General features: G+C 43.3%; 1 protein-coding gene across 1 annotated transcript; it reads right to left on the reverse strand.

The window, feature by feature from the left end:
* Window positions 1-2,723: 2,723 nt before the first annotated feature.
* On the reverse strand, window positions 2,724-21,084 carry LOC142775521 (uncharacterized). Its single transcript, XM_075876964.1, has 6 exons — window positions 20,182-21,084; window positions 16,513-17,380; window positions 13,870-14,438; window positions 13,223-13,361; window positions 8,190-8,514; window positions 2,724-7,298 (listed from the first exon to the last, which is right to left on the reverse strand). The coding sequence occupies exons 1-6, from the start codon at window positions 20,983-20,985 to the stop codon at window positions 7,007-7,009; spliced, it is 2,997 nt and encodes a 998-aa protein (XP_075733079.1). The 5' UTR covers window positions 20,986-21,084; the 3' UTR covers window positions 2,724-7,006.
* Window positions 21,085-23,420: the final 2,336 nt, after the last annotated feature.

Genomic DNA, 23,420 nt, shown 5'->3' on the forward strand with positions numbered 1-23,420 from the left:
CTGGTGGAATTGCTCTTTTCAATACCGGTAGCAACATTGGCGCATAGCTCTCGGTTTTCACTTTTAGGGACTTGAGTGCTATAATGTTAACTTGCACTCTCTGTACTAGCCTATTTAAGTCATCGGTATCTTGAACAGACCTCACTTTCTCCAAACTCAATAGCTCATTCATGTGAATTTCAATAGAATGTTCGCGATTGAAGAAAATCTTTTGCAGTATTTTGATTGCGTCATCATAATTTTCCTCTGCTGAGTACTGAAGACCTTCAATAGCAGCAGCCGCTTTTACGGTTAGTGATGCTAACAAGTAATTGAACTTCTGTCCCTTGCTCATGTTCGGTCTCAGGTGAACTGCCGACTCGTACTGAGCCCAAAAGCGGTTCTACTCCAGAGATTTTCTCCCAAACTTTATTATTTCCAGCTTCGGTAGCTTAACTAGTTCTGCTGCTTCTTGTCTTGTACTTAAGGGAGTCACCTACCCGGTCCTATCGCTTGAATCCGATTGTGCAGGCTGTCGAAGTCTGAATTCTATTGCAGATAAGGTCGTCGTTAATTTCATGTCGTACTCTATGACCCTTTCAAATTCAGCTTCGGCATTGTCTTCTGTCAGAAACTTCTCCATTTGCTCGTTCGCGCTCTTGAGACTGTCGCTCATTCATTTAATCTGCGCCTGCGTTGTAAGCAGCTGCTCCCGGTTAGCTCCATCATTAATTTGCTATTTAGCAGCGTTAGTCAGTCGCGTGTTCTGAAAGCGAAGCACTTTTTTTTCTTTGTTATCACTTCCTTGCTCATATTGAGGCGGTTAACAATGACTCCTTACTTGTCAATCGTTCGTTCTGTTGCTCGTACGGTCCACCGTGGTCTCGTCGCTCGATCCAGGTCGATCCTCTGCTCCTCCGCCGTTTTCTTCTCTGCTGCTCCATGGCAGGTTGACCTTTCTTGCCGGCGAAGAGGTAGTATCCTTGTTCACGGCACCATTATTAAGACAATCGGGACCATGGACTGGTTTGAACGAATACGGTTTATTAGAAGAAGCGAAGTAGCACGCGCTCGCTCTAGGCAGCAGTCTTCTTTCTTCTTCTTCCGACGTTTGATGATGACATTTTATAAGCGTGTACACGGCTCCTCTTCAATGGGGTCGTCGCAGCGCCCCCCAAATCCCTGCTAATGTGTCGACGTGTGTGGTGCTCGCTTAGCGCCCCCCTCTCATATACCCCTACCCCAGGCGCATGCCTATGACAATGCTGAGTGGTGTAGCCAGAGAGCGACAACCCCTCCCCACCACCGAATTTTTTCCCCAATGGCATAGAACATAAAATGCAGTTCACCACATCTCCTGCCCGGCCCTCACTTCAGAGACATGCACCAGGCCCCCTAAAAAAGTTTTGCCAATGCCTCGGGCACACGCCGAAGGGACTAGCCCAAATAAATGAAAGCTTCGCTTTAAAGACGGGTCAGCAAGTTGATCGTGTACGTCATGGCAACAAAACAATGTCATGACAGCGAACGTCATTCGTGATGTGTGCTTAAAACTAAAGCGTCTAAACATGTATGAATGAACTAATTATCTGCCAGCTTCTTAGTGGTGTAAAAGAGAAAATTATATTACGGTTCACAATTAGCCTGAAAGCTTCAGGGCTCTTTTCTGTCTTGGTGACTTGTTTAGTGCAGCTAGATTACTTCTTTTTGCAGGACTGGTGGTTATGAAAGAAGGTAATAATAAAAATTCATCTTGTTCATCGGTATATAATCATCATCATGGCTTGCGTCTTCTTCGTTCGATGCGTTTATCAGGTGGTTCTGCCTAATGAACGTCTTCGCGATACCAGCGCTGCTAGTGCCTTGCAGTGCACTTACATACTGCTTAATGGGCACCGGCATCTGTAATCACTGAAAAAGTTTCCTAAGCATATGCCTTTTGTGCTTGTAGCCTGAACAATGCCAGTAGAGTTTTGTTGCTGCATTATCAAAGAAAAATCAGCTGTTTTAAATAAACCTCAAAATGCGCTCTGTAGATGTTCTTGTTGCTTTCACAACACTTATACTTATACTTATAGAAAAGTTCCAGATGCCCAGGTGAATGCTCAGTACTAATGAAGCGACATAAATTTGCTCTATATATGAAAAACCTATTATTTCCTGCGCTTTGCTTTTCTTTCACATCTTCTAAGACAAATTAGTTTTTTCTGTTCTGTTACTTGGAAAGAAAGAAAGATAACTGTAAAAGGATCGAAATTTGAATGTCCCATTTTTTTACCAGAATTTTTATTCTTTATTTTAGGTTACATTCTTTCTTCCATCTGTGCAGTTTACATTAGGTGGTGTTAAACGGTGACTGTGTTCTGTTTTTTTTTTTCAGTTACACACTGTTTCGTGACATATCATTTCAAAATTACACTGATGTAGTGATCTTTCTAAGTGAATTGGCCTGTATAATTTCCCAGGTTTTTTATGCGTAGACTTCAAATAGGTATGTGACCATTTTCTAAGCGGCAGGTATGTACACGTACATGTTTCATGCTCACAGGCAGCTTTGCTACTACATTCATGCCCAGACATGGTGGCTGTTAGCACGAGTAAGTGAAGCATATTCTGAGGTGTACTAAGCAATAGCAACAACACGGACAAAGAATGACATGGGTGAGCAGGAACTTCTATCTAAACAAGCTCTATTCCCCCCCAAAAAAACTGAAATATACAGAAAGAGCACAAATACCACCGAGTCATTGGATAGAAAAACAAGGACCCTCTGTTTATTTGCACACACCCATACAGATTTGTAAACTGAAGAAAAATTGGTAGTTGTGCAAGTTGGTGCACAATTTCAAAGAAGCAAACAGTTGAGGATTTTTCCTTCACTGCCTCTAGTTGTGCGACCTAATTCATACACAGCCAAGAACAGGCATACACATTCTGACCTTGGTTATCTGGATGGAACAAAACATCTGCACACTTATGACAAGAACAAAATGGCAGACTTGACCATCTGCAACAACATGATACACAGAAGCTTTAAGTTAAGGCAAGTGGGAGGAGGTAACATGCTGAACCTTCACTATGGGTAAGATGCAGTTGAGGGCACTGGAATTGTTTCAATTCACTGGTGACTGTTTATGTGCACCCACAGCAGAACTTAGAAAGAATTTGCTAATTTGCCTTAATTGAATAAGGCTGCTCATTTTGAAAGCTTGATAACTACTTTGTTGTTGTATTTAGTTCGTATTAGAACTCTCAAATCACATTAATGGACTAGCTGAGCTTATCTAATTAGTTATGTACAAGAAAAGGGTGCCATATGTAGGTAGGAATGTAGAGTATTCAGATGTGGCCGATCCCGACAAATCTGTGAAAGCTAGATATGACCTATCTTAATTTATTGAATCAGTTTCACAAAGAAAGAAATGTGTTAGGCAAGAGACAGAGAAGGCAGGTGATTTAAAGAAAAACCATGCAAAGGTTGGTTGCATCCTGCAAAATTCTTCATTTTTGGATAATTATCAAGCATCGTTGGAATCTACCATTTTTGAAAATCTGAAAGGAGAATTAGTTTGGCTTGGATGACTTTTTGTGCATTCTCTTCAGTGTTGAGACAGGAGGCTTTTTCTTGTAGTACGTTTCATACAACCTCTCATCAATTACCTTACGGTGCATTTGACCCAAACTCTTCGTTTTTATGATTGGACTCAGCATGTCGTGGTCTTCTCTTGGGCTCGGCATATGATTTGCTTATTGATCAAGGTTAAACGTTGTGTTTTGAGTCTTCATTTTTTTTGCTCGCATTGAATGATTTCGGTTGTAGTAGCAATGGTGATGTCGCATCATTCTGATGCAGCAGTTAAGGATAGCACTGAATTTCAAAATGCAATGAGCGCTGGTTCAATTGAATTGACCCTTCAGTGACATTGGGGCAATTAGGCATAATCTCTTGAATACGAGGTTATTTTTAAATGTGAGCTCATCTCTCTTTGTTAAGTACTATACGCACACATCTTGAAGTTGTTGGAACTTATCTGCAGGTTGTAGGGATTTTTTGTTTTTCGCAGTGAGTAAGCACTGTCAGTCGAAGACCATGGTACTCGGTTGTATATTTGTCGTGTGTTGACATGTATAGTTCAGATGGCATCAATAAATGTTCTAGGCGGCACTTGTAATACTTGTTTTCCATTCACTTTCAGAAGTATGTGGATTTAGCTTAGTTTGCTGCTTGAAGTGCAAAAAATATTCCCTCCTCATTATTCAACACCAGGCTAGCAACCACCAACTTTCCTCGAATGTCTAGTTATTGCGCATAAATAAAGGGTGTTTCATATCAGATCATATTTTTAGTTCTATGTAACTCAATTAGAATTTCTTTTCGCCTTTTTGGAAGTGAAAGCTTGTGAGTAATAGTGTGTACAGTGAAATGTAACGTTGTGTTAAGCTGTGAGATGTGAGCAATTGCCCTTGGCTTTACATTTATTGAATAAGATTAATGTTTGCATTTTACGTGAAGAAGATAGCAGTAGAAATACAGGACTTTCTATCAGAAACATCATTATGCCTATAGCACCTAGGCCTTAATTAAATAGATTACCTTGTTCAATTTCTCTAAAGGGTTCTGTTGCTGAGTTGAGTCCTGACTGCATATATTCATTTGCCTTCTTTCACAGCCATCTCAGCTAGATATTTTTGTGTATGTACTGCTGTTAGCAATATCTAGTTAGGACTTATCGCATTTTACAGAATAATTGATTCTTGATGTTGTAACAAGGACATCCTTAGCAGAATGCCTACTTTCATTTCAATTAGCTGCACTTTCACATATTGTACAATGTTCAAGGCAGCACTATTCACTGTACTCCAATTACATTTATTTATTTATGCATTTATTCATACTATCAAAGCCCATAAGGTATTACATAATTACATAGGGTAGTGTTTGAAAAACAACTTAAGGTCCTAATGAAAAAGGGAAAAAAAACTGTGATATGAAAAATGAAAAAAAATGAAAAAGTGAAAAATGAAAAAAATGAAATGAAAAATGAAAAAATGAAAAAGAAAGAAAAAAACTGTGATATGCGCTAAGTATTCAAAAATGCACTAAGAAGAATGAAAATGAAGAAAAACAAGGCTCCTCGAGATCACAGTGAAAAATCGAAACTGAAACAGAAACTTGTTTGGTTTGTTTTGGTGGCGACATCTTGTGGGGTTCTGTGGAGCTCATTCACGGGCTAAAAAAAAAAAAAAAAAAAGGCTCCGCGCGCGGTATTGAACCGGCGAGAGATCGCTGACGTTGCGCACCGCAACTATGCGGTTAACGCACTCGGCCATGAATGCCACCGAGCCGCTGGCGATAAGCAAGAGTTTATCAATATACCGCAAGCATTTGAAGGACTTCACGCAAAAAAAAAAAAACGCGTTAGGGAACTACGTTGTGCGAATTGCGGCACGTTGAGCGTAGCTTCAATCGAAAGCAGAGTGTCAGGACTACATACGGTGCACTGACCATCATTAGAACCTGCTTAGTTTTACTGCAGTGAACGTTTTTGTCTCGAAAAACAGACCGCTTTTTTTGCCGTCTCCATAGACTCTAATTGTATATTCTTTAACTGCTCTGGGAACAAAATTGAAGCCTACCCCAACATGATCATTGCAGTGTTCTCATCCGCTTAGGTGCCCAGACGGGCTCGGTTGTCTGCGTTTTTACACATTCACCCTCTAAAATTTATTATTCACGCAAAACTCACTGATTCTATTGAAAAGGCGCAAGCTTCGAGCCGGAACCGCTAGGGTCGCTGGCTGTTATGCGTCCAGAATAGCTGGATATGATTTCCCACAGCAAAATTTTTACGCTTTATGCTTTACTCACCACCGGTCCACTAAGCACAATCCCTTTAGTGATACATGTTTCAAGCAGTGGTGTTCCTAACAGATGACTCTACCTCATAGATGCACGTCTGTCTCTCTCTGGTTTCAGATAAAAAAACTTGAGCGCATTGGTAAATTTCAACGGAGATTCTGACTCCACTTCTAAGCCAAACCCAGGCAGCAACGGCGAACCTTCAAATCATAATGTGCATATTATTGACCGGTGTCGACTCACCCAATTTTGAGACGCATACTTGTTTTGACATGACACACCGACACACCGACAAACCGACACCCTTGGTGCTTCGTCGCTAAAATAAACGTATGACACTGATTTAATTAACAAGTGAAAATTTATTGAAAAAAAAACAGCGTGGGTACTGCGCGATGTGGCTGGTTGGTTGTTCAGGTTATACTGGCGCAACCCACCTCGGAAGATCGGTCATTGATCAGGTGATATGTTGCATTGTAACACAAGCAACACAGTGCACTTTGATTGCTTAGATTGCTTTCTCCTTGCATGTTTCGGTAAAGCATGGCCAATAATGTTACTGCACGATTCTTATGCAGTATCCTCTTTCAGAGTTTTCAGAGGCTGTTCTGCACAAATAAATATTAAATACTGTGTTTCTTCTATGAAGGTTATCATTCATAGCAATATACTCCTTAGGCCATAACTCTCGGCACTTGTTTCAATACAAGCTCAGATGACAGTCATGCTGACTAGACTCCCTTCAGCGTCATCAAGCGAACGGCTAGGCAATCATTTCAATTTTTTCAGGCAGATCTAAAACGCTGAGGTTCATCATAAAATTTCAGCCTTGCACATACATACATCAGCTATAGCAGGACATGCTGGGTGTCGAGAGTCTGATTATGCCCCTGTGGTACGATCATCACGTCCTTCTCTCAAAATCTTCTCGCCTTTCGCAAATGCGCGTATGCTGAAAACATGGAAATAACTTTCTCGAGAACTACATAAACCTCGAACACTATTCGCACCACTTAACCTCCAAATGGAACGTGTGACACGACAGTTCGAAAGCTGGCCGAAGGCCGTATTCAAAGGAAGATTGCACCGGGACTAGGATCACACAGTCATATATCCCATTAGGTGAGTTCTCTCACGCCACCAGCGTAGCTCGTTCATGCCCGCTTATTAACCGACATCGATGATATAGGGCAGCTCGTGCTCTTCTACTCCTCTGTTGGTGATGAGCTTCCTCTTGGAGTCCTTCTTGGGCAGCGAGTATAACAGCTTGTCCCAGAAGTTCGGCTCGCCCCAGCCTACGTAGTTAGAGGCTCGCACGTACGCTTGGAGGTCTTCGTCCAACGAATCGACGGGAACCTCGTCGACGAGCACGATCACCAACCGATTTGTGTGATCACTCAGGGCACGTTGGTACGCCAACCGAAACTCCCAGCGACACCACTCACTATCCACGAAGTTTCTGCGTACATACATATACACTTTTTATCAATAGTGTTTCAATAATTCATTCAGACACTATATAGAAAAGTCGGCTTATATACACGCCACAAGTAAGTGTGAAAACATCACAATGGTGACAGTGATACTCGATGGACATATACACAAAAACAGAGTACCAAGCAGGCTCTCATGTCGTGTGAGCTTTACTCATTGAAGCTGGCTATAACAAACCATTGTAGACCATGTGGATATGTGTCCACTCTCAAGGTAACTACTGTAAAAGAAAGTTTATCAATGTGCCTGCGGTATCGCTAAGCGTTTTACATAAGTTCAAGGAAGAAATATGATTCAGACCTCAGGTATAATCTGATATATGAATAATGCGACACCTGCCGGCCAAGACGCGACTCATGTAGTTGTTGTGTCTTACATCGCACAGAGATCTGCTGGCTTATCATCACGCAGGTATGCTTCTATATGTTGGAAAATAAATTTGGTTTCCCGATCAGTGCTTATCTAAGTTTCTTCTGCTACCTGCCTTCTAACTTTGTCGCATTAGCTAAGTTATTCCTGGATGAACATCCGTTAACTAACCGAACCCGCTACTCTGCCCGTCTCTCTTGTGAGGGTGTGTGGCCTAACTAGATAAGGTGCACTCTAAAACAGGTGGTAAGTTTATTTAATTTATAATTTTCAGTTTCCTATCTGAAAAAAGCCATGAAAGAAAAGCGCCTAAACCAACGCGATTTTCTTGGAAGCCGCAATTCGACACTTCGTGACAAGAACCCAAGGCATGAACGAACTGGAGCTTAGGGAAGCAGAGATACTTGCAGACGACGAGCTCCTACGACACCTGTTCAATTTTGCGGCTAACACTGAGCATATAGGGCGTGTTTTCTGTCGCACGCACCCCGTGAGCAGCAGCAGTGTTCGCCTGGAGCATGCCACGGCGTCTCGGATGATGTCCTGCAGCAGGAAGCCGCCCTTGAAGTTTCGCTCGTAGGTGCACACCGAGAAGCCGAGCGCCTCGACGCCGGGCAGCAGCTGCGCGTGCACCCAGTCGGCGTCCCTGCTGCTGAACGAGAGGAACACGTCGAACAGCTTCTCTTCGTCCAGCTCGTCCTCCTTGATGCACTGCAGCGAGCGGCACACGCCGCGCGCGTACAGCCATACCTTCAGCTCACGCTTGTAGCGCAGGTAGGCCGCCCATAGCGACAGCCCGACCACCAGCGACACTGTGAGCAGGGGCGAGAAGACGGAGCCGACAGTCAGCGTCGTTACGCGTGTGAAATATTTCTCAAACTTTATTTCATCGATGGTTAAAATGAAAGCGAACTAATTTATCGTTAATCGAAACTTGCGACCGATGACTCTGCGTGAGGCTTCTGTCCTTAAGAATTTGCGGATGTAATTAAGAACGCCATGTTCGACGAGAAACCGGAGATATTAAAAAAAAGTGCGCTAACCACACTAGTCCCGTGAACACAACTTGTGTTAACTGGACTAGTGATGTCACGTATATTAATATTAGAAACATTTAGTTCTCGCACATTGTTAATTGCAGCGCTGACCTCTATTAAGGTGCCAAGCCCGTCGGGGGCATGGCTCGTCGGAGTCATCTGTCATGCTGTGTCATGTATTCACCGTCCATCATAGAAACGGGTATTCACCACAATGGGTAAATCCCTGAGCTCGCCACCGGTCCACTGAACATGAAGAAGGCAACAGCTATTTATAGCCCAATAAATGGCCGACGACGTTATAGTGGCGCAATAACATGCTTCCTTACATGCCGTAACTGAAACTGGACAGGTAAAGATGCACTACCTTAGGTATCGTGACCCTAGGGTAAGTTGGTGGCGGTACTGGTTAGAAGAAGGCGCCTAATTTCTGCAGAATTAGTATGAAAGTTAAATGTTCATACAAACATATGTCGCAAGAATGCGCAATTTTGGCAGTAGGCATTACATTACCCAACTGGAATCCTTTCACCCTAGTAAATATGTATTTTCCAGATAGAGTTCAAGACACACAAAGTTTGGATCTAGCTACAAGGTTTTGGTGCAAGCACAGAGTTTTAGTTGGAGACTTTAATTTCCACCACACGAGTTGGGGTTTTAGAACTGATCTGAGTGTAAAACGCTTGTGGGAGTGGACAATAGCAAATTAACTGACGTTCCTCAACGTCAGAAACCCCACATTTATTCGTAATCACTGTAGGTCGGCCATAGATTTAAGTTTTGCCAGTTCGGTTTTTACTACTTCTTCTTGGAAAGCGTTGGACTGTGGCACCAACAGTGACCACTCACCGATAATTTTTGAAATTTCTTGCCCGGCATATCCACCATGTTCAAATGTACGAGTATTTGTAAATTACAATAAATTTAAGAATGATCTGAAGTCAGCGTTTGCTTTTCGCTCGGAAAAAAGCGATGACACAAAAGCACTGAAGATAAATGCCGTCATTAAAAGCGCCTACAAAAGAGCGGAATTTATTGTTAAATCCACAAAAAGGGCATAAAGGGCATATAACCGTTGGTGGAATGATGAATGTACAAGAAAGCGCCGACAACGTCAGGCAGCTTGGAAGCAGCTCTTACATAATCAGTCCCCTTAAAAGTGGGCAGATTATAAATTCATTGCAGCAGGCTATAAGACAACGGTAGCTCAAGCTAAACAAGAGTATGACAGAACACATTATGAATACCTGTCGAAGCCTAAACATATCAAAGCACTGTTCTGATATATGAGAGCTCGGAAAATCTTGCCATCACCAGTTAATGCAGCTTGTGATAATCTGTACGCGCAAGGAACGACCACAACCTTAGAAGCAATCCGTAAAGGTCTGGAAAGCAGATTTACCTCAGTCGTGCCAAACAACTGGTACAAGCCTACGATAAAGTCGAACTTTGACGAAGTGACAGAGACAGATGTATCCAACTTGATTAAACATTTGTCATCTGCGTCTCCTGGCCCAGATGGAATCACAGTACCCATGATTAAAATTCTGTTCAATTTATTGCTTGGTGACATCGCCAATGTTATAAACTACTCCTTAAAAAAACTCATGGGTGCCGCAGGACTGGGGGATAGCAAAGGTCATTCCCATACAAAAAAATTCAGGTGTAGGATTACCAGTCGATAATACCAGACCCATATTTCTAACATCTAACATGGTCAAACTAGTAGAGATGATCCTACATAGCCGAGTAAGTATCTGGATGGCAGATAATTTAGTAATAAAACCGGACCAAATCGGCTTTCGTAGTGATTTCTCTATTTGGTGTGCCCATGCTGATTTAGAGAGCCGAATACAGCTCGCTCGAAAAAGAAGGCAATATGTTGCTTTAGTAACGCTTGGCATAGCCAAGGCGTATGACAGTGTGGAGCGCTTCATTTTGTTAAATACGCTGAAGAGATCGAATTTCCCACAATATTTTATTGAGTGGGTGGCAGAATTTTCAAAATCAAGAGAAGTCTACTGAGTCAAGGATGCATGTTCCTCATCTATAGATTTAAACAAACGCGCGGAGTTCCCCAAGGAGCAGTTTCATCTCCAGTGTTATTTATTGCTTTAATGAGCACGATTCCAACACACCAAGAAGTTACTGTCTACATTTATGCTGATGACATCGCATTCTTTGATGCTGGCTGTGATATTTACTCAATACAACTTAAATTAAAAATATATATTAACATGTTAGAAATTTGGTTGCAGTCGATTTCATTATCAATAAAGGTTAACAAAAGTGCGTTCTTGGTGTTTCCGCTTGCAGACCCAATTTCAATTTCAATCCTATACAAACAGGAACCCATCCAGCAAGTAGACTCTATAAAATATTCGAGAAGCATTTATTATGACAAACTTAACTGGAGTTTACACATAGAGTATATATTTACCAAGGCAGGCTTACTGCACAAGCTATGTAACTGGAAATATGGATTACAGAGGCACACTTTGATAATGCTGTACAAGATGTACATGCACCCCATTATGGAATTTGGATGCATATTATTCTCGGGTGGCCCTGCTTATAAAACAAAACCTCTAGTTGTCTTAGAGAGAGAAGCACTGCGAATGTGTCTGGGACTCCCTAGGTTTGTGGCCATCAATGTACTGTACCAGGAAGCGCGCCTGCCTACACTACTTTGTCGATTTCGCAATTTGACAGTACAAGCATTTTAAAAATTTGATAGCTTACCGGCAAGAAGATCTCAATAAGTTTTTATCGCAAAACCAGACGCCTTCTTTCTTGCTCATTGGCCATGGTTTCACACACCCCAGATAATGTTTGACAAAACAAACTAAAGAATATTTTAGCTCTTCAAAAACTTAGGTCAACTCAAAACAACACAGTCATAATGACGTCATAATCGTTCAGTTTGTGCAGCTCTGACAGCTTCGGAAAACTCTCGAATTCTAAGGACATTCAGAACATTACTACCAACGCAGTTGAGGCTCCTGAGGTTACTATGGATTCCGGGACACTGCGGATTAAGATTAAATGAACTGGCCGATTCCTTAGCACGAGCCACACTTGATGGCCCAATTTTATCCATTCTGCCAGATGTTGAATATATTACAGCAATAAGATATCGAAAATCAGCAATCTGCACTGATATTATAGAAAAAGTAACTACATGGGCAAAATATAACCACCTCAAGTTTCCATGGCGACCCCACTGGAGCCAGTCCAGAAAGCTTGAAGTTTTATTACTAAATCCCCCCCCCCCCCTAAACCTGTAACTACACAGATCTCGTCAGACAATATCACCCTCTGCGCATTCTGGGGAGAAATGGAATCAATAGAACATTATTTTTTGGATTGTCGCCGATACCCTATACTTAGAAAAAGGCTTCTATAGTTATTCCATTTCTGAAAGTAGGCGTTACATTGACGGTGAAAACTGCACTAAGCTTTGGTGCCTCAGTTTTCGGACATTGCCACAGGGATGCTTTCAATGCCGTTTGCAATTATATTCATGTATCCAAACGTATACCTTTGTGATCTTCAATCAAATAAATACTATTTATTACCCCCCCCCCCCCACCCCGAAATTCTAAATGGTGAAGTGAAGTAAACGCAGCTGAGTGGTAATCACACCACCAGAAATCTCAAAAATTTTCAACTTGACTTTTATATTTTTTTTCATTTGCTCTCTTTTTATGTGGTTTTCCTTACATTAGTCATATTATAATACAAATTCATTACAGATAGTTATGATTCTCACTGCGAAAATTCACTACGCTTCCTTGGCCAATCCCCCTGAGTGGGTGTGAGCCATGAGTCCAGGGAAACAAACAAACAAACTGCAGCCCGGTTGGGAGCATGGCGCAGCGCATATACGGTGAGCTGCATTCCGACGCAGCTTTCCGAAGACGTTTAAGAGGAGCGGAAACACTCATCCCTACAAGCCCGGTTTCGGGCTTGACACAACTAGTGCCTCATCGAACAAATCTCTCTCAAAACACAGCATGCTTCACAGCTCCCCACTTTTTTGCGTTCCTGGACATTTTGAAAGCACTGCGCCTTGTGTTGCACAAAACCTATACTTCGTTATTAATCGAATACCAACTCAAAGGTGTGTGCCGGGGGGGGGGGGGAGCATTTAACCTAACTTATGTATGTTCGCGCGTGCGTTTGTATGCGTGTGTGTATATATCATTCAAGATTGAAAACTTACTGACGGGAAGGGCAGGGGGTGGGGCTGATCCCCCTCCAACATACCCCTTGGAATCACCACTGATAACGAGTACCTATTGCTATGTTCCCACTGTGAACGACTGAACGCACACTTTTTCCGCGCTATTATCAGATAACTCAGATTATCGGAAGCCTTCATGGGCATCCTGTTTACCGTGTTCCTGCCATGGCCACTGTCTGTACAATAAATATCCAAGGCGCTCTGAGATACGCTAACAAATGTGTATGACAAACGTACCCAAGATTGGCAGCAGGTACATAATGGATCGGGGTACATCTCCCGGGCACAGCTGTTTCTGTCCTAATGCCAGAAAGGGCTTCAAGGAAACCAGCGAATTGGTGCTCTCAGCACACATAACGTCAGCCACATCCGTGATCTACACAAAGCAAGGAAATAAGTGTTCATTTAAGGGCTCCTTTCTTTGTAGCACACAATATTAATGAGAACTAACACTGTGATGCCACACTCACCGCTATGACAAGAGGCAGCGCTGACTGACGCTCCGCGCGTTTAAATGCGCATATATGACCTATTAAGTGGATGGAGGGATGACGGCCTCCGTAGCTCAGTGGTAGAGCATCGGACGCGTTGCTTGAAGGTAGCAGGTTCGGATTCCGCCAGTGGCAAGGAATCTTTTCGTCTACTTTCCTTTCTTCCCATTTACACTACAATTACGTCTAATAACACCCCCTATACTTCCCTTGTCGTTAATATCTGTTAGTTCTCATTACTACAGGAAGCAAGCGTGACAGTGAATCAACAATGTTTGTATAAAAACATGAAATATCACAACATGGATAAAAACCGCGCCATAATTATTAAATGCTTGCCCACATTTTTTAATACAAAAAGCCCGTTTCGGTGAGTAAAGCTGAGAGACTTACCACGTGGCTGTGGCTTTCAATCCACTGTCTGAAAGGGTAGTCGGCGCACTCGCACGAGAAAGGGTTGGCGGAAAGACGCAACGACGTCAGTTTGCGCTTGGTTACTAGGTCGTACGGGAACCGCTTCATATAGTTGCTGCTCAAGTCAAGGGAGCGCACATTTTCGGGCAAGTTGGTCACATTGAGGCTTGTCAGGAAGTTTTTTCTGAGGGAGAGAACCTTCAGGCGCGGCGCACCGTTAACCAGAGCATCGCCGAGCTCTTCGATGCGGTTTTCGCCTAGTTCCAACTCGGCAGTGCCCTCTGGAAAGACCTGCGGCGCGCCGTTTAGTGCCGCTGATGTGCAGTTGACGGCGATGGCTCGGTCGCCGAGGGAGTCTTCTCGGCAGTCGCACCGACAGCCAAGCTCACAGTCCTTTTCCCATCGGGTCAGGTCGTGGCTCGTGAGCGCGTTCAACAGTCTTCCTTGCAGCCATTGCGGCCCCACGCATGTCGGATAGTTTCCCGCCCACACTGCACCGCCCGGGCGTGTAAGCCAAGACATCCTGCAGTCACACAGTAGAGGGTTCTCTAGAAGTACAAAAAAAGGCCACAATATCTTGCATCATAAACATTCCACCATTTATTACCGCATCTTTTCTACATGCCTGCCAGCAACATCACCAATAATGGGCGTTTTTCAGCATGATTATGGCAGTACAATTCTGAAATAAACTCTTTTAAAATATTAGTAAAAAATAAGTGGTGACCAACGCCAGATATCACTGCCAGTTAGGAACATTTTAATAGCTGTTTATCATCTCTAAAATTTACAGGTCCAGTCAACGTACGTAAGTAATGCCCAGTGCACCATGTTCTCATTAGAGCGATGCGTTTTATGTTCATGCCACGTTAGGAAGGTTCCTTCGTTATATTGAACACGTTTTTACAACCTCGTTGCGCATACGCACGAATACAATATGTTAGAAAACGTTATGGCCATAGCTGTGGTTTTCTTATTGTTTATTTTTTCATAAGTACCCACGTTCATACCAGCACAAAGTGGGATCCCCAAAACTCTGGCCGCATTTATTTTCACGTGAAGTAAACATACGCCTGACTATAGGCTGTCTGTTACACTGTGTGATACGTCCTTTTCTCGCCTATACTTTTTCACAGTCCGCTTAGTGCTATGGAGAATGTGTACTCAGGGCTCCCTCTCTTATTGATATCATTTTATCACTGTTATTTGTTCATTAGGAAAACTCTATTTGTGTCCTGAAGCCCGGTCTTTTGAGACCGAGGCGGGCCGCGTCCACGTCGGTACCGTCCGGCCGAGCCTTGTGGCGTAATCGTGGACCTTCTGGACTGCCCGTAGTTGGTCTTGATAAGACGCGCTTCGCACCATCGTCTGCCAGTAAAGCCATTGTTCTTCGGGGTCAGTGAGAGTCGTGGGACAGCCCGCCAGCATGTGTCCGACCCCAATGATGCCATCGCACGCGTCATACTTGTCTTGAATTTCACTGTGAGGGAGAATTCTATGTAGAAAATACTGAGTTGGGTAAGTTCCGGTTTGCAGTAAACGTAGCGTGACTGCCTGAGCCCTGTTCAATTTTGCGTGTGGCAGTAGGAATTGCCTACGCCCCAAGAAATAATGTTTTGTGATGTCGTAAGTGATTAAATTATCTTTATAGCCCCCGGAATGGTAGTGGGCGTTGGATCGGGTCTGACTGTTATGTGTCATTGCTTAAAGAAGTATAATAAAAAGGTGCTTGTGAATTTGGTCTTTTTTTTAAATCTTTGCTTTGATATGCTTTCTAATTCAAGCAGTTAAATTTTTGCGAAAAGGCTGATTGCAGCTCACTTTTTATGATAATTAGTAAGCTCAGATACTTTTGCAGACCGTAAAACATTGCCATAATAGACAATTACCACAACCTATAAGTAAGTAACTGTCGCCAACGCTATTAATAAAATATGCAAAGATTTACAACATATGTGACACACAGTAGCAAGCGGTACTTGGCGAGAACGACAACCTTTCTTCCAACACTACATCCGTGGAAAAGAACGTCGATTTAGAAGATTATTGAGCGAAGCTGCTTCGTCTGCTAACCGGAAGTGTGGAACTGACATGACCGCGTGGATAGAACAGCGTCAGTAGCGTACATTCTCGAGTGCTTGGATATGCAGTATCTGCATCTGTGCTGTGAGACTCCGGCATACTCCCTATAAGCCAAGATAAGCGTTTTGCAAAACCTGTACTTTGTTATATTAACTTATTAGATCCAGTCACATGTTTGCCCAACTAGACGCAATAAATGACATCTTTCACGGCGCTGCTTGGTTTTGTAATTGTGCCAGAGGGGCATCACGCGCAAATTCACATTCTAGGCAGTGATCTGTACCTCATGTGAGACGAAATCGGAGCCACGCTCTGGAACACTGTGACGTATTCATAAACCAAGTCAATATTTGACCGGCGCCAACAAATAAAAATTTGCCGGCTATATCTCTTCGTGAGCACCGATCCTTTAGATGAGTTGTATACATGACTGGCACGATAACACTCTATACCAAAATCCCGAGGTACTTCGTCCCTTGGTAATGATAGGCACCATGCCACACAGACATTGCAGAAGAGCACTCTAGAACAATAGCCTACCGTCAAGGATGATCGTCAACTTCTTCTTGAGCACTTTGGCGAAGTCACTGCGACGCAGCAGCTCCACTTGGTTTCGCCTTAGGTAGAGCCCAACTAAGTTTTGGACTCCTGCGAAAGCCCCTCGCACATAGCTGATATTGTTCGCAGTTAGTTGAATGGAAGCCAGACGGCCATTGTTGGCGAATTCGCCATTTTCCAGGTACTGGATTGCATTATCGGATGCGTCAATGTAACGTAGCTTCGGCAAGTTTCTCGCAGAACCGTTCAGCGCCAGAAGCAAGTTGTCTTGCAGCAGCAACTTGTCAAGGGTCACGAGTCCTCTGAAGGCGTTCTTTCCTACCCATTGGATCTTGTTATCACTCAAGTTCAGTTCATCTAAGCCAATGCTGTCACGAAATGTGCCATCAGGAATGTAAGTCACCAGGTTGCTCCTGAGCGAAAGCTTTCTTAGTAGTGTTAGACCCTTGAAAGCGTCGGTGATGTCCTTGATGCTGTTGGATGATAACTTCAAGACCTTCAGGCGGCGTGTCCTGTCGAACACTCCTGTCACGCTAGTCAACTTGTTTTCGGATAATCCAAGGTATTCGAGCCTTGAAGCTGTATTAAACACCAACCCGTTCAAGTGGGTTATGTTGTTGCAGCTCAGGTCAAGAGAGGTCATTTGTTCCAAAGCAGTGAATGCGCCGACTTCCACTTGGGTTATTTCATTATTGTTCAATAAGAGTTCTTGGATCATGGTGTTCGACGGTGCAAATTCACTTATAATGTGAATTCTATTATGCTCTAAATTAAGAGTACTTAGGTAAGGCATTTTCGCTTTCAATAATCTGTCGACATCTCTGATCTCATTGTAGCTCAAATCGAGAACCTGAAAGCGAAAAAAAAGTGCATACATGTAACGCTTGCGTCACAACTGGAATGCCAGCAAGAAACAGTACACAACACCCGTTTTCCTCACCGGGTCAGCTCATTGCAACAAGAGTGCTATTAAAGTTTGCTGTGTTAAGGTAAAACGGAGAACGTCGAGAGATCAGAAAATAAAGGTAAACGTTACGCTCGGAAAATCTCCGTTATACTACGATGTCGTCTGAAAGATGTTTCAGCAGCATATTTCTTTGAAGGCACGTTACTTGTTTCAGATTACTTTTGGGGCTTCAAAAAACGTCGTTAAGGGCCCCTTAAGGGCATTTTTTATAATGGCGTAGACGTTAACATTGCTTCCGGTAGTTAGGCAGCTTTATAAACAAAATTTACCCGATTGGAGTGTGGACCCCTGAAACAGAAATTGCTTACTCGATCTTGATACTGCGCGAAACGACACACGGCCACGTGGAGGTATATTAGGATTTCAGCCAGCGCTATCAGCAATATGTTTTTTTTTTCAAAACCAGGAAGCTTATATACTACAACTGAAAGCAAGCAGTTGAACACGCCCAAACACCCGGATACATGCGCGAAGAAAATCCACCAACGAATTCTCGTGCGAAGATAGCATCTTGAGTCACTGCTTAACTAAGCAAGAAACTCAGTTACTGATTACGCAAGGAAAGCAAGCCAACCTAACGGTCATTGCCACATAGCGGCAGGAACGTGAAGCACGGCCGCAACCTTCTGCTTTCGCATTATCTGTCGCATCATGCCAAGGAGGTGGCTTTCCACGATAACATGAAGGTTGTCTTTTCACAGCCTGATAAACTCAGAAAGCTGCGTCTTGGTAAATCCTTCTCGGGCTGGAAAGGCGGAGAGAAAGCAAAAAAATTACTAAAATACGTTTATTGACAGCAACGCATTTCTCGCTTATCGCGTTCCGCTCTAACGTGGGAAACAATATCAGCCCAAAGTAGCAGGTGTGTAAACGAGCTACGTAGAAAACCATTACAAGTCAAATAAGCTGCCGCCTGATTGGTTTCTCACCCTCGCCGTCCATGCTTGTGGTTTCTTATCTTTGTTTCACAACACTGTCATTGCTGCGTGGTATAAAAAGTCACTCGACTGATTGTTGAAGCCGAACATATCGACGCTCTTTGTGATTTCTGCTCTTGCAAGAAATCGATAGCATTGTCGCCTAAGAAGTTGGCTTTCTTGCGTAAGCATGTGACTCGCAACGCCGCTATAAGCTTCGCCATGAATTCGCTTTGATAGAACGATTTTTTTTCTGTCATGTCTCCGAGTGATTCCACGTGTTTAACTGTCTGCCTGCCGATTGTAGCATACAAGTGGTCTGGTTTTGAAAATAAATACATCTTTAGTTTTGCTGCGTTCTGTCACGCGAATTCTCGAGCCCATGTGCTCTTTCGCGACTTACTGAAGTTGCACAGATTATTCTCCACCAAGTTCTCACAGCTAGTGTATAGTCGAGGTGTTCACGCTGTTTTATTGTCCTGTATACTTGGGCACTTGTGACCAATTATTGGGGGCCAACGTTGTCGGGACGATATTTTAATTTGGTTTAAAATTAAACGTGGGGTCACATCTGATTTCTTCGCCACAGTGGTAGGGCGTGAATAGATGCCACTCTGTGACGTTGGGTAAAGCGAGTATAGTCGGCAACACAGACAAGTTAAATGGGCTATTGTTCCTCGACCGCCCTCGTCGTTCTGTTATTGGGATGCTCTCGGGGTGGTTCTGGTTGTTTACGACAGTGGTGTTTTTTGTACTATAACACGAAATCTATTTCCTTTTTTTTGTGTGTGTCAGACGGCACACTCTCCTAGGTCCAGCGAGTGCTTGCAAGTTGGGGGTTTCACCTGTTGTATCATTGTAGAGAAAAATTTCTGCGGGAAATCGTGCTAGTGCGTCACACGTACGCAAACTTATACCACTGCACCCACGTAATTTCCATTATTTCCCGCACGCTGGGCCCAGGTTCAAAATGTTTGGTCTCAACGTCTATGTATAGTTTGATCGCACGTGATCTTACGGTGATTCACCACGGTGGGGCGCTAGTTTGACGCGGCCGCTTTAAGGTGACGCCAATATAGGTACCAATTGACTCTATAGCATATTATACGATACATTATATCACGTTCTATTCTATTCGGGGATTATCAGACACAAAGCCAGTATATCGAATGTAGAAGTCACACACGCAAAAACAAGTGTTTTTCTCAGGGGTCTACAAGTAAAATAAAATGTTGGGCGGGTTGGTGTTGGTTCATGATAATTTAAGGTGGCGCGAAATATACAGCACACAAGAGAAATCCCGTGTCCTCCTTTTTCGCGCCACCCTAAGTTATGATGGTTCTATAAAGTTTTAATTAACGCATGGTACGTCTGGACAGGATGTTGCCTCTCGGGCTGTATTTCTTTTTCCCACAAAGCTCGCGATCTAGCTATTTAACGAAAATACACGAGCGTTCTTAAAAAAACCGTATCAGTAGTATTCGACAACATCAGTCACTCTGTGAACGTTTTCAAACTCTCCTATAGAACGTACGTTCTTTATGTTAAAGCACTGCAACACTTAACAGCTCTTCAATGTTCTTTCACATTTCGTCGTCACTTTTAAATACTCGCTGATGTAAATAGCTGAAAAACGCACACTTCTATGTGGGCTTTTAAGGCATCTAACAATACGTATAAAAATAAATAAATCTTTTGAACCAACCACCTCTCGTATGTCACACTTTGATGAACAACAAGAATAAGGAAGGAGAAATCAACGCTCACCTCTATGTAAGGCATATCATTGAACACATCGCCAACCTCTGCAATGTAGTTGTTGCGAAACTCAGCTTTTTTCAGCTTTCTCGTATTCTTCAGCAGAGCAGCTGGCAGCTGTCGTATTCTGTTGCCAGAAAGCCGCAAGTGTCTCAGATTCAGCAAAGCTGACAAATACGTCTCATCGATCTTTTCTATTGCGTTGAAGCGAAGGTCCAACTCGAACAGATCGGGCAAAGGCAGCGCGCCTTGCAGGAATCTGATGCGGTTCCTGCGCGCCTCTAGCCATCGCAAATGCTTCGCCGCGGTCAAACCTCGAGGCAGGACTTCCAGCTGGTCGTTTTCGAGAAGCATCCGTGACATTCGGCCCAACGCGCGGATGGCTTCTTCGCCGATGTCGCGTAGAGGACTGTTGACGATGATCAGCATGACGATGGTATGGTTTGTGAACCATCTGGCCGGCAGCTCGGTCATTCGGACGTGGTCGAAGGTCAGCTTTCTATGAATGACGCCCTCGATCCTGGCCATGTCTGCGTCGAGTTGTTGCGGTTGAGAGATGTTCCTGCAGCGAGTCAGAGCACCCTGATTGACGACGGAACATTCGCAGCGCTCCAGTTTCGGGCACGTAGCGTTCACGTTGCGCCACGACGTACGACCCTCAGCTGACGAGCGGAACAAGCACGGCACTAACACCAGGCACGCGATTAAGCACATTCGACGCGGCATTCGTGTCACCGATGGCAGCAACATCTTAGCATCTGTATACACTGTTTTCACGAAGTTTACACTGCGTCTCCGCAGAGTAAGCCTCATAGCACACGTCTGCGGCACCAAACACGCGACTGCACTGGCAGCTTACAGCGGGCGGAGCATCGACGGCGATAACGCTTATTTTTCTTCGTTAACCGACGAAGATAGACGGCCGTGACGTAGAACAAAAAAAAAAGAAGAGCAGTAGCGACGCATCCCGATTACATAGTGTTTCTCGCGAGGATAGCAATCGTCGGAGGCCGCAGAACAGAAGAAAGTGTATACATATAAAATATTAACAGTTGGACAATATAACAGCAAGTAAGCCATATAGTTGACTTATAGAAAGACTGAATTTACGAATTTCACCACTACATCTACTCCTTCAGTGACTACTTTGTTTTTCCCGATTTATTATTATTATTTTTTACGCACGCTTGCGCGAATCGGTTTGAGGGGGGGGGGGGGTGGCAACACCTCGGCAGAGTGGTGGCTGTGTCGTCAGACCGACATATCCCCCGAAAAAGGAGGTGCAATGCTCCAGTGAAACAGCTGTTATTTTTCAGCTTATGTTTCTGTTTGGCTTCCGCGCCCGGTAGAACGTAACGACGAGAATTTGACGTCAGTAGAGATAAAGCCGAAACGCCAACCTACGAAGCAAGACTTGCCCACAGGGTTTCCGTGCTCCTCTTCCTGCGCGAAGAGTTCAAGAAAGTCGTCTGGATCGTAAAGGAAATTGATCCGGTACGTTTGCGCACGTGTTCGAAGGAAAGCCGTGATGACGCTGACGGCAGTCCACCGGCATTCATGTCGTCTAAACGAGCTTGCATGAGTGGCAGCCTTATACTTCAAAAACCAACACTAGAAGCATTACGCTTAGAACTGCTTTATCGCTCAAATATCTCAAGAATATCGCATTTTTAGTCGGCGTCATTCGCGGATATGGCAGTCTGGACGAGCCAGGTCAACACGCTACCAATTTACACTGAACTTCTGAACCGAAAAAAAATATTGTTATGCGAAATTTCGGTTGAGTAAAAAAAAATGTAGTCGCACGCTTCGATGCTTCCTTCAATGTCATTTTCAAAACTGGTGGCGACATTTCTGACAGAAGCTGCACCAAGGTTTTACAAAAAGTTTCCCATGACAACTTTAGCCCTGAAAAGAAGTAAATTTGTGCTACCCTCCGAGAAATTTAATGTTCACATCAGCATGTTGCACAGTGATATCGGCAGCATTAGGTAAAAGCTGCTGCATGCATAATGAAGTTCCCTGATCTTCCGTATTCCATGTCGGTAGTGAGCTTCCCAAACATCTCAACTTGGCAGAACTTTCACAAAAGGGAATAGAATGTCGAGTGTAATGCATTCAGCACAACGCAACAGATACAAAAATGTCGTGCGAAAAACATTGAATTTTCCATTACCTTAAGCCTAGTCACCGTTAGTAGAGTACTTGGGATGTTAGAATAACAAACGAATACGCGAGCGAAATTAAGATTGCGTGATCCTTCGCGTGTCAATGCCATGAAATCAATGGTAACAGAATGAACTGAGCTGTATGAGAACTTGCTAGCCATAACTTAGTTCGCGAATGTGGAAAATAGTCCTTCATGTGTGATAACGGGTAATATAGTGAACTCCTTTTCATTTCAAGCTGGCTGTTTCATTTAACAAATATTTTTGCAGCTCAAGTATCAGTGAAGCAATCTTTAGATTACAAAAAAGGGTAATAACGACTGTCATTTTAAGGTAAATATTTTGAAACTAAAATTTCATGTTTCGGTCAAGTCATGCTGTTTGACTGTACCTCTGCTCATTCTGTTCATAATTAAACTTTGATTTCTTAGAATGTTCGCGCTTTTTGCATAAATAATTATGCATTTTGTTTCGATTAATACACTTTTACATTTTTGTGGACAGTATGAACAAGTTTCGAAGAAACTTATTGGCGCATTAGATTAAGCGGGTGTAGAATGATGACGAAAAACTGTAATTGTATATTATGAACTCGCCTAAGACGTCTGGCAGGCGCAAGCAATCTTCTTCTTGCTCTAAGTCGATGTATTGATCCTCCTCCGCCCTACTTCGAAAGCTTTCTGCACCTCACATGGTTTTGTCGTGTAGCTTCCATGATCGGCACTTTTAGGGATGACGTGTGATGACGTCACAAATTTTAGCTATCTGCGACATCATCACATGATGATAATTTCATGCATCACCCGTGTGGACGCCAACACCAAAGGTTGATTTTCGCGTTCGATAAGGCGTATATGGCCTTAATCAACAGAATGACATCATCAACGTATACATGACCAGTTCAGTTTCCTTATAGATCACAAGAACGTCGTTGATATATAAAAAGCAACAGTCTCGGTAAATCTATTTGTAACATTTGAACTTTTTATTTTGTTTATGACCCCCGGTATCAAGTCAAAACTTCTTTATGTAACTTATCATATTTAGCAGGCCAGTAAAAACTCTGCAAATACACCTACT

This window comes from Rhipicephalus microplus, chromosome X, assembly GCF_043290135.1.
Source record: "Rhipicephalus microplus isolate Deutch F79 chromosome X, USDA_Rmic, whole genome shotgun sequence".
NCBI classification, from domain to species: Eukaryota; Metazoa; Arthropoda; class Arachnida; order Ixodida; family Ixodidae; genus Rhipicephalus; species Rhipicephalus microplus.